This window comes from Mirounga angustirostris, unplaced genomic scaffold (genome assembly GCF_029215605.1).
Source record: "Mirounga angustirostris isolate CCGP_5_RB_7025 unplaced genomic scaffold, mMirAng1.0.hap1 SCAF_14, whole genome shotgun sequence".
Lineage (NCBI taxonomy): Eukaryota > Metazoa > Chordata > Mammalia > Carnivora > Phocidae > Mirounga > Mirounga angustirostris.
Genome location: NW_026991722.1, coordinates 88,052,755 through 88,066,816, shown reverse-complemented (window position 1 = coordinate 88,066,816; position 14,062 = coordinate 88,052,755). Strand labels below are relative to the sequence as shown.

The window sequence follows — 14,062 nt, the reverse complement described above, 5'->3', positions numbered from 1 at the left end:
AAGTGTTTTTAATTTATTTATTAAACTATCTAAAGATCATTTTATCCATCCATTTTTGGGTAATGTGAGATTTTCCCTCATACAAATGAAAATAGAAAGTGATAGTATTGGAATTCCTTCAATAAAAAAAATTGGACAAAAAATGATTTTTCAGAATAATTATTTTCAGAAGCTTGTATTTCTTTTAATTGAACATCTTTAGACTTAGGCCAGGTGTAGTGCTGACTTAAGGGAAATGAACCCCTTTTTGAGTCTGAAATCCTTTCAGAACTGAGGGATTTTACAAGTATCCCTTGATAAATGAATAAATTCCATGCTGAAAATTTTACTGCAGAGGAAATTCTATGTGTTTTATCTTACCATGTAACTGACATTTAAATTGTCTCATTCATCCAACAGTCATTTAATGAGGACCTAGCATGTGCTGGGAACTCTTCTAAGTATTGGACTTTTATAATGGTGAACAATACAGATATACCACTCCATAGACCTTATAATCTGTTGGATGACACACAGATCAAATGAATAAATAATACAATTTCAAATTATAATATTGAAGAAAACAAAGTAATAGACTATATAGTAAATGTGGGGAGGGGAATTAATTTTGGTGAGGAGACCTCCTTGAGGGCTTGCTATTTGAAAAGAGAATTGAATACTGAGAAGGAAATACCTATTCTGGAGGAAGAGAATTCCAGGCAGATAGAACTGCAACCACCAAGGTCATGAAAGAAGCATAAGAAGGCGGGTCTGGCTGCAGCACAGTGAAGGGAAAGTATGGTAAGAGAAATGAGGGTGAAAGGTAGAAGCCAGATCATGTAGGGCCCTGTAGGCCATGGTAAAGGCTTTGTATTTTATTCCTTGTGCAAAGGGAGGCCTTAAGTGTTCTTTATTTTTATTTAATTTAATTAATTTATTTAAGTATGCTCCACACCCAGCGTGGAGCCCAATGCGGGCTTGAACTCGCTCATGACTCTGAGACCAAGACCTGAGCGGAGATCAAGAGTGGGACATTTAACTAACCATTTTTTTTTCTTCATGAAAGGCGCCCCCCCTTTCTTTTAAGATATAAATTTAAGTAATCTCTGCACGCAAAGTGGGGCTCAAACTTACAACCCCAAATCAAGAGGCTCATGCTCTGCCCACTGAGCCAGCCACCCACCCCCTTAAGTGGGTTTTAAACAGCGGAAATGCATAATCTGATTTACATTGTAAAAAGATCATTCTAAGGGTGCCTGGGTGGCTCACTTGGTTAGGCACCTGCCTTTGGCTCAGGTCATGATCCCAGGATCCTGGGATCGAGCCCTGTTTGGGGCTCCCTGCTCAGTGGGAGTGTGCTTCTCCCTCTACCCCTCTTTCTGCTTGTGCACTGTCTCTCAAATAAATAAAATCTTAAAAAAAAAAAATCATTCTGGCTACACGGAGAGACTGAATCACAGGAGGCAAAGTGGAAGCTATTGTAGTAGTCCAGGTGATATTAATGGCATAAAGAAGAAGCGGTAGAGGTGATGAGAAGTGGCAGAATTTGGATAAGAATTTGTAGGTAGAAAGTTGAGGACTTCCTAGTTAGATGTTGAGGGCAAGGCAAGGAGAGGAATCAAGGTAACTGTAAAGTTTTTGGAATGAAATCCTGGGTGAATAGAGATGCCATTAATTGAGATAAAATAGGAAGAAGGACCAGATTCTTGGGGGAACATGAAGAGTGTTGTTTGGGCTATATAAGTTTGAGATGTCTGTTGGACTTCTTAGTGGAGATGTTGAGTCGGCAGTCATTTCTACAAGTCTGGAGCTCAGTAGAGAGGTGGGTATTTGAGGCATATATATGGGTGCCGTCAATTAAGAGATGGTATTTAGAGGCTTAGGAGTGGCTGACATCTCTGAGGGAATAATTACAGGTGGACAAGAGGGCAAAAGACTGGGCCTTAGAATGTTCCACCTTATATACATGTTGGTTCATGTAAGAAAGATTTGTGTTTGAATATAAACAAAATCAAACGTCTCTGTGTGGGTCGGCCAGAGTTCTTAGTTGCAAGTAACAGAAAATAATTGCAACAGTTTAAATCAGAAGGTACCTGTATCTCAGCCATAATGGTGCCACAGGAGTCCTGGGTGCCAGAGCTGGAACCGTCATTGCTGGAGCTGGATGATGGAGGCCATGATGAGCTGGCTGGCACTGATGACCGTAGTAACTAGATGTTGCTGTGGCTACTGCCTGAGTAAATTCTGTCTTGTCACTGTTCTTCATGTCACTTGCTTTACGTTCGAAGTTCTGGCAAAGAATTGAGCCTAGGTATGTGTCTTCACCCTAGCTATCGGGTGGTGGGGTAAAGTAATCATCTGACCTTTTTGGTTTCTGTCATGAAAGATATTTCCTACATTCATCAAGACTTAGCAAATGGAGAGGGGCCTGGGTGGCTGAGTCAGTTAAGTGTCTGCCTTCTTCTCAGGTCATGATCCTGGGGTCCTGGGATCGAGTCCTGCGTCAGGCTCCCTGCTCTGTGGGGGGCCTGCTTCTCCCTCTCCCTCTCCGTCTGCCTGCTGCTCTCCCTGCTTATGTTCTCTCTCTCTGTCAAATAAATAAATAAAATATTAAAAAAAAAAAGACTTAGCTAATGGAGATGTGCCTGTGTGGCTGAGTCAGTTAAGCGGTCGACTCTTGATTTTGGCTCTGGTCATGATCTCAGGGTCCTGGGTTAAAGCCCTGTGCTGGGCTCCCTGCTTGGTGGGGAGTCTGCTTCAGGATTCTTTCTCTCTCTCTGCCCCTCTCTGCTCTCTCTCTTTCTCTCTCTGAAAAAAAAAAAAAAAAAAAAAAAAGACTTAGCTAATGGGGAAATTCCCCTCAAACAGGATGGGAGTACAGATATCGGGTAGTTCAGCAAACACCATAAAGAATTGTCAGTTTTGTGAATGTAATTTATTTGGTTGCTTCCAAATTCATAACTATAAAGTTAAACAAGTTATTAGAGGGCCTCCAAATGGACCTCAAGAATAATATTTCTACTTTCTCTTCTTCTTTTTTTTTTTTTTTAAAGATTTTATTTATTTATTTGACAGAGAGAGACACAGTGAGAGAGGGAACACAAGCAGGGGGAGTGGGAGAGGGAGAAGCAGGCTTCCCACAGAGCAGGGAGCCCGATGCGGGGCTCGATCCCAGGACCCCGGGATCATGACCTGAGCCAAAGGCAGACGCTTAACGACTGAGCCACCCAGGTGCCCCTGACTCTCTCTTCTCATAGCCTATTTCCTGTCCTAGGATTGAAAAGAGATTCATTTTCCCTATGTTTTTTTTTTTAACCATAGCTAGAGAAATATAGCCTCATTTGGTTAAAACACACAAGTAAATAAGCCCCAATTTCAAGCATCTTTTTTTTTATTATGTTAATCACCATACATTACATCATTAGTTTTTGATGTAGTGTTCCGTGAGTCATTGTTTGCGTATAACACCCAGTGCTCCATTCAGTACGTGCCCTCTTTAATACCCATCACTAGGCTAACCCATCTTTTTTTAAAAGAAAAACTTATATATGAAAACATACACACACACACACACAATTACTGCACTTGTACACTCAGGATTTCTTTAGGAAGGTTAATAAATCCAAAGGTGCATATTCTGACCACTTAATTTACTTCAGAGAAATTCTGTAAACTTTAGCTGAAGATAGCATATGCTAAAATTTCTCCCTGATTGAGAAATTATATAACAGCAAAATTACACGTGCTCTGTGGCGGTGGCTCCCTGGTAGAGAGAAGTAACAAGATTGTTACCCCAAATAGTATAGGTCATTCATCATATTTATATGAGAAAATTTGTAACACAGTCATAGTATTCTTATGATAGAAGATTAATTGCTTGCTAAAGAGAAAACAGGGCATTTCCAGGTTAGCACCTGTGTCCTTTAGTAAGTGTCATTGGAAAATGAATGCTGGGCTTTTTCATTGAGTGCTAGATTTCGTTGTCTTCCTTTAAAGAGTATTGAACTTTGTTCTGGCAGATAGTTAAATTACTTGTAAATTAAATATGCTTTTTTTTTTTAAATTTTATTTTATTATGTTAGTCACCATACAGTACATCATTAGTTTTTGATGTAGTGTTCCATGATTCATTGCTTACATATAACACCCAGTGCTCCATGCGATAAGTGCCCTCCTTAATACCCATCACTGGGCTAACCCATTCCCCCACCCCCCCTCCTCTAAAACCCTCAGTTTGTTTCTTGGAGTCCATAGTCTCTCATGGTTCATCTCTCCCTCCGATTTCCATCCCTTCCTTTTTCCCTTCCTTCTCATAATATCCTCCTCCATGCTATTCCTTCTTTCAAGGTTTGTTTTTAATAAGGTGAATTTTAGAGTATATAGTTGACCCTTGAAAAGGGCACGGGTTGGGGTGTTGACTCCTCCCTCCGTACAGTCGAAAATCCACATATAACTTCTGACTCCCCAAAAACCTATCTACTAATAGCCTAATTGACCAGAAGCAATATTGATAACATAAACAGTTGATTAACACATATTTTGTATGTTATATGTATTATATACTGTATTCTTATAATTACGCTAAAGAAAAAGAAATGTTAAGAAAATCATAAGAGAAAGTAAGTTTACAGTACTGTACTATATTTATTGAAAAAAAAATCTGTGTGTAAGTGAACCCATACAGTTCATATCTGTATAGATCAAGTCAACTATAGGTTAGGCTAGTTTACCCCTTCTGTAAAGACATGGCTTTTCTGAGATCTTTACCGAATGTCCTGGATGTTCCTTCGGCTCTGGCTGGTTGGAACTTAAAAGTCTTGCAGCCCTGGTGATCTCTGGCAGTTGTTCAGCTTATGGCTTCCCTTTGCTTCGCCTTGTGGAGTTTCACCCACCACTGGGCACCTTGGGACTCAGGCACAAACTCAAGGAGGACCCCTGTGAGGCTCAAGAACACCTTATCTGTGTAGCCCCCTTAGAGATCAGCTTCTCCATTTTCCTACCTTGAATGTTACAGCTGTTTTGTCCTCAAATTCTGATCTCCTCAACTCAGTAAGACCATTGTGTTCTGCTTAGGATCCCCTTCCTGCTCTGTGGTCCAGAAAGTGCCTCTAGGCAGAAAACCAGGGTGATCTGATCATAGGGCTCACCTCATTTGTTTTGCTTCTCTCGAGGTTCATAGTACTCTGCTGCCTGCTGTATGAAACAGTATGAAAATAGTATTTTTCCTATATTTTATCCAATATTCTACTTACGTCAGGAGAGTAAACCTGGTCTCAGTTGCTCTGTCATGAACAGAAGTAGAAGGCCCATTAGAAAAATGAGAATACCATTGAAACACAGTTCCTGGCAGTTTGTTGGCCTTAAAATAAAACCAGGACAAAATCCATGGTATGATGAAGAAAGAAAAAAAAAAATCAGATTAGCATAGTAAAACAACAACAACAACAATACTAAACATACAGCATTATGTATGGGATATATTATGTGTGTATAATTATATATATTAAGTATATACAATTTAATCCTCGCAGCAACCATGTTTAGGTAGGGGCTATTATCATCTCCATTTTACGGAGTTGGAGATTAAGGTACAGAAAAAGAGTAATCCAGGTCATACAGCTAGTATATGGTAGGTCTAAGGTTTGAATCAGGCAGTATTGGCCAAATAAACATTACTGCCTCAGATCCTCCACCTGTCTCTACTGGGCAGGGAATTGTGTTGTATTTAGGAGTATAACATTGATCCAGATTCAATTCTGTGTCTCTCTCTCTAGCTTCTTGCTACAAACTCTATCCCTGAGGGGATCTTTTTTTTTTTTTTTCACTGAAAGCTTTTTAATATCATCATTATGTGAATGAGCCCCAAATCTATAGCTATAGCTATAGATATAGATATAGATTCTTAATTCCAGACCATACCTCTACCTACCTACTCCACATTCCTGTGTATCTCTGATCACTACCTCAGACTTTGTCTCAAACTGAATTTAGTATCTACTTGTTCTTTCTGTGATCCATACTTCAGTGAGTGGGTGTCTCTTTTCTTAAAAAGATGATGAAACATTTTGAGATCCTACTCTTTCTGTCCCTTTCATGTAACAGGTTCTTAGAATCAGTTTTACTTATGGAATGTCTCTTAAGAAGGCCCTTTTTCTGTTTCTGCTACCCTAATTCAAGGCCTCTTCCTCTCTTATTGAGCTATTGCAACAGAAACTTATTGGCCTTCCTGTCTTTATTGTTCTCCCATTCTTTCTATCGCTCACAGTAATTCCAGAGTTAGTATAAAAATCTAATGGATTTGCCAATACCTTGATTAGAAAACCCTGTGCCTCTCATCATTATGTTCTAAGTCAGAAGTTAAGAATAAATCTTTAGAATCTGAGTTAAGTTTCCTTTTGACCACTTTCTAGTCATGATATTGGGAATTTACTTAACCCTTAGGCTTAATTTCCTCTTCTGTAAAATGGACATGATAATAGTTCCTCCTCATGAAGGTGTTAGGAAGAATCAACAAAATAAAATATATAAAATACTTTGCACATACTCAATAAATGATAGTTATTATTGTAAAGATAATATTATTTACAGCCATCTAACCTTAACTCCATCACACCTTGCCCTGCATTATAGGTCTCAGATCTATTGGATGACTTACTAATGTGGCCCACATTTTCATACTTCCATGTTTTGGCTCATGCTCTGTTTCTTCAATCTGAAATACTCCTCCCCAAATCCCTTCTCTACTTGTTGAAAGGATACTGTGCCACCTTTCCTGTAAAAGCTTTCTCATTTACCACAGTCAGAATTAATTGCTCACTAGGGCTTCCATAGTCTTTTTATTTTATTTTATTTTATTTATTTGACCGAGAGAGAGAGAGAGAGAACAAGCAGGGGGAACAGCAGAAGGAGAGGGAGAAGCAGGCTCCCCGCCATGCAGGGAGCCCACGTGGGGCTCGATCCCAGGACTCCGGGGACCGTGACCTGAGTCGAAGGCAGATGCTCAACCGACTGAGCCACCCAGGTGCCCCAGGGCTTCCATAGTCTTAATGAGACAATATACCATTAGTTACTCCATTCTTCTAGCACTTAGCTTGCGCTAAGAGCTTGAGATAGTAAGTGTTAGTTAGTTGCTATTGTTATTGTTATTTTTATTAGTTGTCTACCTGTCTTCTCCTTCAGCCTACACCGGACTGCTATCTCCTCAAGGGCAAAAATCATGTGATGCTTTTTTGTCTTCTTCCACGGGCTCTCTCGTACAGTCCTTTGTATATAATGAGTTTGTGAGTCAATGTGTGTTGGACTTAACGAGTTGGGCTTTTTTCTCTGACACTGCCTGATAGTGGAAAGAAGTGAGGTGGATAAGGTTAGGGGGAATCCTTTCTGGATGTTGTGGAACAGTTTCCCTCCTGAGGAATAGGACCATGGTCCTACCTCAGCTTGGCTGTTGTGGCAGAATTCTTACTGTAACAAGTTATTTTAGTTTTCTTTCTTTAGCAAAGCAAGGTCTTTATATTCTGAAAGCAACCAATTGTGTGAAATAATCACTAATGAGGCAAATTTTTTTTCCCTCAAATATACTTCTATTTTTGTCCCTTTACTTTCCGAACGCCTCTTTAGATACTTGATGCTTGAAAATAATTTGGTCTTTAGGAAAATTAATATATTTTCCAAATACTGTTTCACATTGAGTTGAATATTCTACTTATAAACACAATAAATATAAATAAGTATGAGGCTAGCTTTTTCAGGCATTTACCCTGTGATCAAAGACAGACATCATTCCTAAGGAAATCTTAAGAAAATTTACAACAATGAAAAAAGGTATGTTTTCTTCATTCATTTCCTCTTTCTTGCTTTTGTTCAGATTTGAATAGGCAAGTAGTTATTGAGGAAAATACTATTTTAATAAACTGTTTTACAATATCTGCTTTTAGAGAACTGATTTGTGAAGTACTATGTTAAAAAATAAAGCAGTTGTAAAAAATGCCTTTTAGTAGCTGTGGATCTGAGAAACTGTGTTCTTGCTGTTTGATACTGAATCTTTGAAACAATAAGCTAAATTATGACATTTTGAACTGTTAGCTTGGTAATTTTATATAAATAATTACTAATGGAGAAAGTATATTGGTATAGTAGTAATTCTATAATATTTCAGATATAATTACCGATTCAATTTGGATTCAGCAAAATAAAGACATAAAATAAATAAGGTGATTTAAGATAGTATCGGTATTTAAAGGCTTCTAGGTAATGGTCCTCTATTGAGTGGTACCTATTGAATGAAACCTGAAATACTCACCAGACAGCAGGGGAAGAAATGCCATACAAATAAGTGATCCAAAGAAAATACACCTAAATGGTTGAAAATGAGTGTAGAATCTTGGATCACTTTGAAGTTTTAGATTGAGTCTGTCTTTCCATAGAAACATAAATATAGGGGTGCCTGGGTGGCTCAATCGGTTGGGTGTCTGCCTTCGGCTTGGGTCATGATCTCAGGGCCCTGGGATGGAGCCCTCTGGCTCTCTGCTCAGTGGGGAGCCTGCTTCTCCCTTACCCTCTGCCTCTGCGTACCTGCCCCCCCACTTGAGCACTCCCACTCTCTCAAATAAATGAATAAAATCTTAAAAAAAAAAGAAACAAAAAAGAAAAATATATTTTCTCTGTCTTCTTTCCTGATATAGCTCACTGTTCTCAGATCCCCCTCTCCCCCAGTTTAAAGAACTTTGTCTTTTATTAAGTCCAACAAGGTCTAAGTATGGGAGATTACTCTTTAGTCCACAGACCATGCGTGGTGGTATGCATATGGATTCACAGATGCTTTCAGAAAACCACCCCCCAGATTAGGAACCATGTAGGTCCCTTAATTTACATATGGGAAAGTGAGGTCTTGAGTGGCTTAAGTCAGCAGTCACATTATGGCATGCAGATGGAATTTAGACCTACAGGCATGTTTTGTTTGGCCTGTTAGGATGCTTTAAAATTTTCAAGCAAACAGTTAAAAAATCAGGAAATTTTTAGCTTCTCATGAAAATTTAGAGTTTCTGGCAGTGTTAGACTGATATTCCTGCATGACATCAATTGAGAAAAGTCATGTCTCAGCTACCTCTTTTACATTATTCATGTATCTTCAGGTTTACAATACTCACAATTCCCTTTGTCTTCTCCCTGACTGTGTTTCACTTACTCATGTCACTTGCTTTGCCCTTCTGAAAACTTTTGTTGTGTCAGTAAATCAGAGGCAGAGTAGAAAATAGAAACTTTTCTCTTGACCCCTAAGCAATTGTAGATTTCCGCTTTCATCACCCAGGCATTGATTTATAAGCCTTGGGTTCTAGCCCTTTCATTGCCATTGACTTGCTGTGTGGCATTGAACAAGTTACTTAACCCCTCGGAAGTTTAGTTTTGGTATCTGTCAAATGGTCATGGTAAGCATTTTAATAGTTTACACAGTTTTAAAAAATTCAAAGGTTTATATAAAAAACAACCTTAGAATATTAATATTATAGGGTTAATATTTTGTTACATACTAGATTGCTTAAAAATGCTGCTTCACCCAAAAAATAAAAAAAACACTAATTCAAAGGGATACATGCACCCCTGTGTTTATATAGCAGCGTTATTTACAATAGCCAAATTATAGAAACAGTCCAACTGTCCATGGATAGATGAATGGAAAAAGAAGACTTGGTATCTTTATCTATCTATCTATCTATCATCTATCATGGAATATTACTCAGCCATAAAAAAGATTAAAATCTTGCCATTTGCAGTGACATGGGAGTCATGGAGCTAGAGAGTATAATGCTAAGTGAAATAAGTCAGAGTAAGACAAATACCATATGATTTCATCATGTGGAATTTAAGAAACAAAGCAAATGAGCAAAGAAAAAAAAGAAGAGAGAGAGACAAGCTAAGAAACTGACTCTTAAATACAGAGAACAAACTGATGGTTACCAGAGGGGAGGTGGGTGGGAGGATAAGTGAAATAGGTGATGGGGATTAAGGAGGGCACTTGTGATGAGCACCAGGTGACGTATGGAAGTGCTGAATCACTGTATTGTTCACCTGAAATTAATATAACACTGTAGGTTAACTATATTGGAATTAAAATAAAAAAAACAATGGAACTAGGTGACTGGGAAATTAATAGTAATGTCCAGTAGACAATTTAAATATATGTATTAAAAATGTAAAAATAAAAAAAGCCTGCCTCAGTTATGCCGTTGCCTACCATGAACATCGTGAGTGCTCTGCATTCTACAGGATATAGTCCAAATTTCTCTGCCTTACAATGTTCCCTATCATTTGGTCCCAACATACCTTGCCAAAATACCTTTTACTTTGTATGGAATGGAATGGACTTTTGACTCATTCACCATTCATCCCCTCACCCCCACCCCGCCCCATTCATTCTTTTTTCCCAGAATATTGAGCACTTCTGCTGTGCCAGGCACGATTTGGGGCACAGGGGATTACAAAGCTGAACAAGACAAAGTCTCTGCCTCTAACATTCTCACACTGAAGCCTTATATTTTAGAGAGGTCAATATGTGTATCTTGAATACATCTTACGTACGCTTGTCTTTTTTGTTCACACTGTTCTCCCTTTTTCTTTCATTGTTTCATTCAACAAGTATTCAAAGACTGCTTATTTTGTCAGGTATTTTTTCACGGGGTGTTGGTATTATAACAGAGCACAGTCCCCGCTCCCTTGGAATTTATGTTCTTATGAGATGAATAAGACATTAAGTAAACAAACAAAATATATGTCATAAGGGCTATGAAGTAAAATGTAGCAGAATAGGGAAGATAGAACATAACAGTGTGTGGGTCGGGCGCCTGGGTGGCTCAGTCGTTAAGCGTCTGCCTTCGGCTCAGGTCATGATCCTGGGGTCCCCGGATCAAGTCCCGCATCGGGCTCCCTGCTCGTTGGGAGGCCTGCTTCTTCCTTTCCCACTCCCCCTGCTTGTGTTCCTGCTCTCGCTCGCTCTCTCTGTCAAATAAATAAAGTCTTTAAAAAAAAAACAAAAACCAAAAAACAGTGTGTGGGTCATGGTGCTATTATTTTAGAAGGAATGGTGAGAGACAACCTTTCTAATATGATATTTGAACAAAGTCCTGAAGGAACTGAGGGAGAGCCGAGACGCTCTCTGGAGGAAGAGCGATTCAGATAGGGAGTGCAACAAATATATGCTTGATATGTTCTAGGGATAGTGAGGTGGCCAGTAGGGTAGGAGCTGAGAAAGGGAGCAGGAGAGGGGTAAGTGGGGAGTTCTGAAACGTGGAAGGGTCTAGATCCTGAAGGTCATTACTGAACGTGGTAGGCACCTTGGCTTTTGGCTCTAGAATGAGTTGTATCTCCTCTGAATTTTTACTTCACATTCCTTTGTGAAACCTTCCTTGACCATCACTGTTTACAATGATTTCTCCTTCTAACTCTTGGAACACCTACTGACTACATAACTCCTTTGTTGCTTAACTGACTAAGGCAATGCCTGATGGTCTTTTTATAGGTTTTCTGTTTTGTCCTAGCTTCTTTGTAATTTCCTGTAGCATAGAGACTTCGTCTTACATCATTCTATCCTAAATGTTACTCTGTACTTAGATGGTACTTAATATATGTTTGTTTGGTGGAGGCCCTGGCCTCAGATGTCAGCAGTAGGAACTTGAAAGTGATGTCTAAGAACGAAGCGATAGGACTTGGTGATAGAGGAATGTTAGAGGAATTCCTTAACATAGGGAATGATGTGAAGGTTTTGTTATCCTGGATGAATGACAGTGCTATGGACAGATAAAGGAAAGTTGGGAAGAGAAACTGATTTTGGGGTAGATTGCTGAATTTGGTTTGCAATTTATTGAACTTTCCGTGGTAGTACCAGGTTAAGCTGTGTGGAATGATTTGGATATGTCAGAACATATACAGAGTATTGGTGTTATTTGCTGGTATTATTTGCTGACTACTGTATGTAATTTCAAGAGCAGGGGCAGCCTCTTACTCATAATTCTAGTGCCTGGAACAAAGGCTGGCAAATAATAGGTGCTTAAGCCATAGACACTTCATAGTTTTACTGAAATGAGAGGTAGCTATGATGCACGTCATGAAAGGGTCATAGGCTCTGGAGTCGTGTTATTGTGGGTCTGAATACCAGCCCCACCACCTTCCATGTGTTGTGGTCTTGGTTGAGCACCTGACCCCTCTGAATCTCAGTGTCCTCGTCTGGCACATCAAACAATAAGACCTTCCTTGCAGGGCTTGAGATGGTGAATGTAGGCATAGGTCCTGGCAGAGAGAAGTGGTTTAAGAAGTAGTACCTATTCATTTAGCTATAATTGTTAATATTATAAAAAAGATAATGCTTTCACCATTGAATTTCAGACAGGCTTAGAAAAGATCTTACAAGTAATGTTTCAGAACTGTTTTAGGTATTTTAATAACATTTATAATCAGATATAGTTAGTGTTCAGTCTGCATATAATAGCCCACATCAGCCAATCCTGCCAATGTATCTAGAACTTGGAGAGTAATAAGTTAAACATTGTTGGAACTTGGACTCTTAGTACATCAGTTACTATTATTATGTACATTAGTATTCTAGTAGCTTACACCACCCATTATATTCCCATCTATCAAAATAGCCTCATGGTGGGATAGGAGTTGATAGACATGTTGGATGACAAATAATAGTGGAATTACATAGTATCTTGTGTTTGGACATTATCTCCTTAAATAAGATGGAATCATTTTACAGAAGACGAATGAAACAATCTCCATAGCAGTAGTTTATAATAATAAAATTAGTCCTAGATTAGAGAAGCAGAGTCTGTTCTTTTTTTAAATTAACATATAATGTATTTGTTTCAGGGGAGCAGAGTCTATTCTTGATTAATTTTTTTATCTTTTAAGATATCTGAAATCCTTTTTCTTCAAATCATACATTGAGATTTTGTCTTTTGGTCTGGAGTCCTTTTGCAATTCCTTTTTTCTCTTGATGTAACTCACAAATTCAAATATATCTTTTGAAATGGTTTCCTGATTTTGTAGGTCTCTCCTGGTTCTGATTCCTTAAGAGCTGTTAGATGCCTCTCAAACTGTATGCTTACTTTTTGCTTTGGAGCAGATGTCGTGGCACTAAGACCCAGAAACTCTGTGTGCTCTGTGTGGCTGGAGCTGGGCAGGCGGTGCTCACACTGAAGGGAAGGAAGTCATTAGTGCAGACTGAGCTGTGGAGTTGGGTTCTTGCAGGATTTCCTTCCAGCCTTTCCCCACTAAGGTTCTTGGGAATTAAAAAAAAAAAATCTAAACACACAAACCAAGTTTTCCTATTTACAGTGTTCAGGGAAGGTAGGCATTTCGGGAAGGGCAGATCCTTTCCCCAAGTTAGCCAAGAAGGAAGAAAAAAAACAGCGTAAAGAAGCTCTGATTACAGATCTTTGGAATTTTCTTTGCTAAATTTTACAAACGAGAAATACACCCAGAATTTTGGGAATTGCTCCAGGCTGCGCGTGAGGGTTTGATTGCTTGTCTAATCTTTTTTTGAGAAGAGGAGAATTCGCCAAAAGGGGTTTGGATGGCAGGAGCCCGGCTCGGTTTCTGCATCAGCTCTCGTCCTGAGTCTCTTCTCTGAGGGAGGGTCTCTGCAGCCGGCTTGGAGACCCCCTGCCGCAGGCTCCTTTTGCAGGCGCTGTCTGGGGGGTGGGGGTGGGGGTGTGTGTGGGGGGGAAATGCCCCGCTCTCGCAGGAGTACGCTGGTTGCTGCTGGGACTTCCTAGCCCGGTGGGAAGTGTGTTTGTGGTGTGGGGATACTTTTCATTGAACTGAAGGCGAAAAGACTGGACTCTCCTGGGCTTTTTCCCTTCGCAGTGAATATGGGAAAGAATTAGGGGGTGGGAGGGAGGCAGCATGACTTGCAGTCGCTGCTGCCCTGCATCTGCCCCCAGCCCCCAGCCAGCATCTTGATGTTCCACGTATCGGCTGTACAAATATGATGAAATGGCAGCCCCGGAAGAAGGTAAGTGTCCTGGAGTGGGGACGGGGCCCTGATGCCCGACCCAGGGAAGGGTGACTGGGGGCGGTTGCCCTCGGG

The 14,062-nt window shown here is 39.7% G+C and overlaps 1 protein-coding gene across 4 annotated transcripts in view; it reads left to right on the top strand.

The window, feature by feature from the left end:
- TTC28 (tetratricopeptide repeat domain 28) overlaps positions 1-14,062 on the top strand; it is a 629,548-nt gene that overhangs the window by 195,701 nt on the left and 419,785 nt on the right. The window contains exon 1 of one of the 4 annotated variants that reach the window (XM_045887411.2): positions 13,709-13,987. The exons of the other annotated variants lie outside the window; for them this stretch is intronic. Within the exon in view, the coding sequence (XP_045743367.1) occupies positions 13,961-13,987 (27 nt within the window). The 5' untranslated portion in view covers positions 13,709-13,960. Of the gene's footprint in view, positions 1-13,708; positions 13,988-14,062 lie in introns of those variants that run through there. 4 annotated transcript variants of the gene reach the window in all.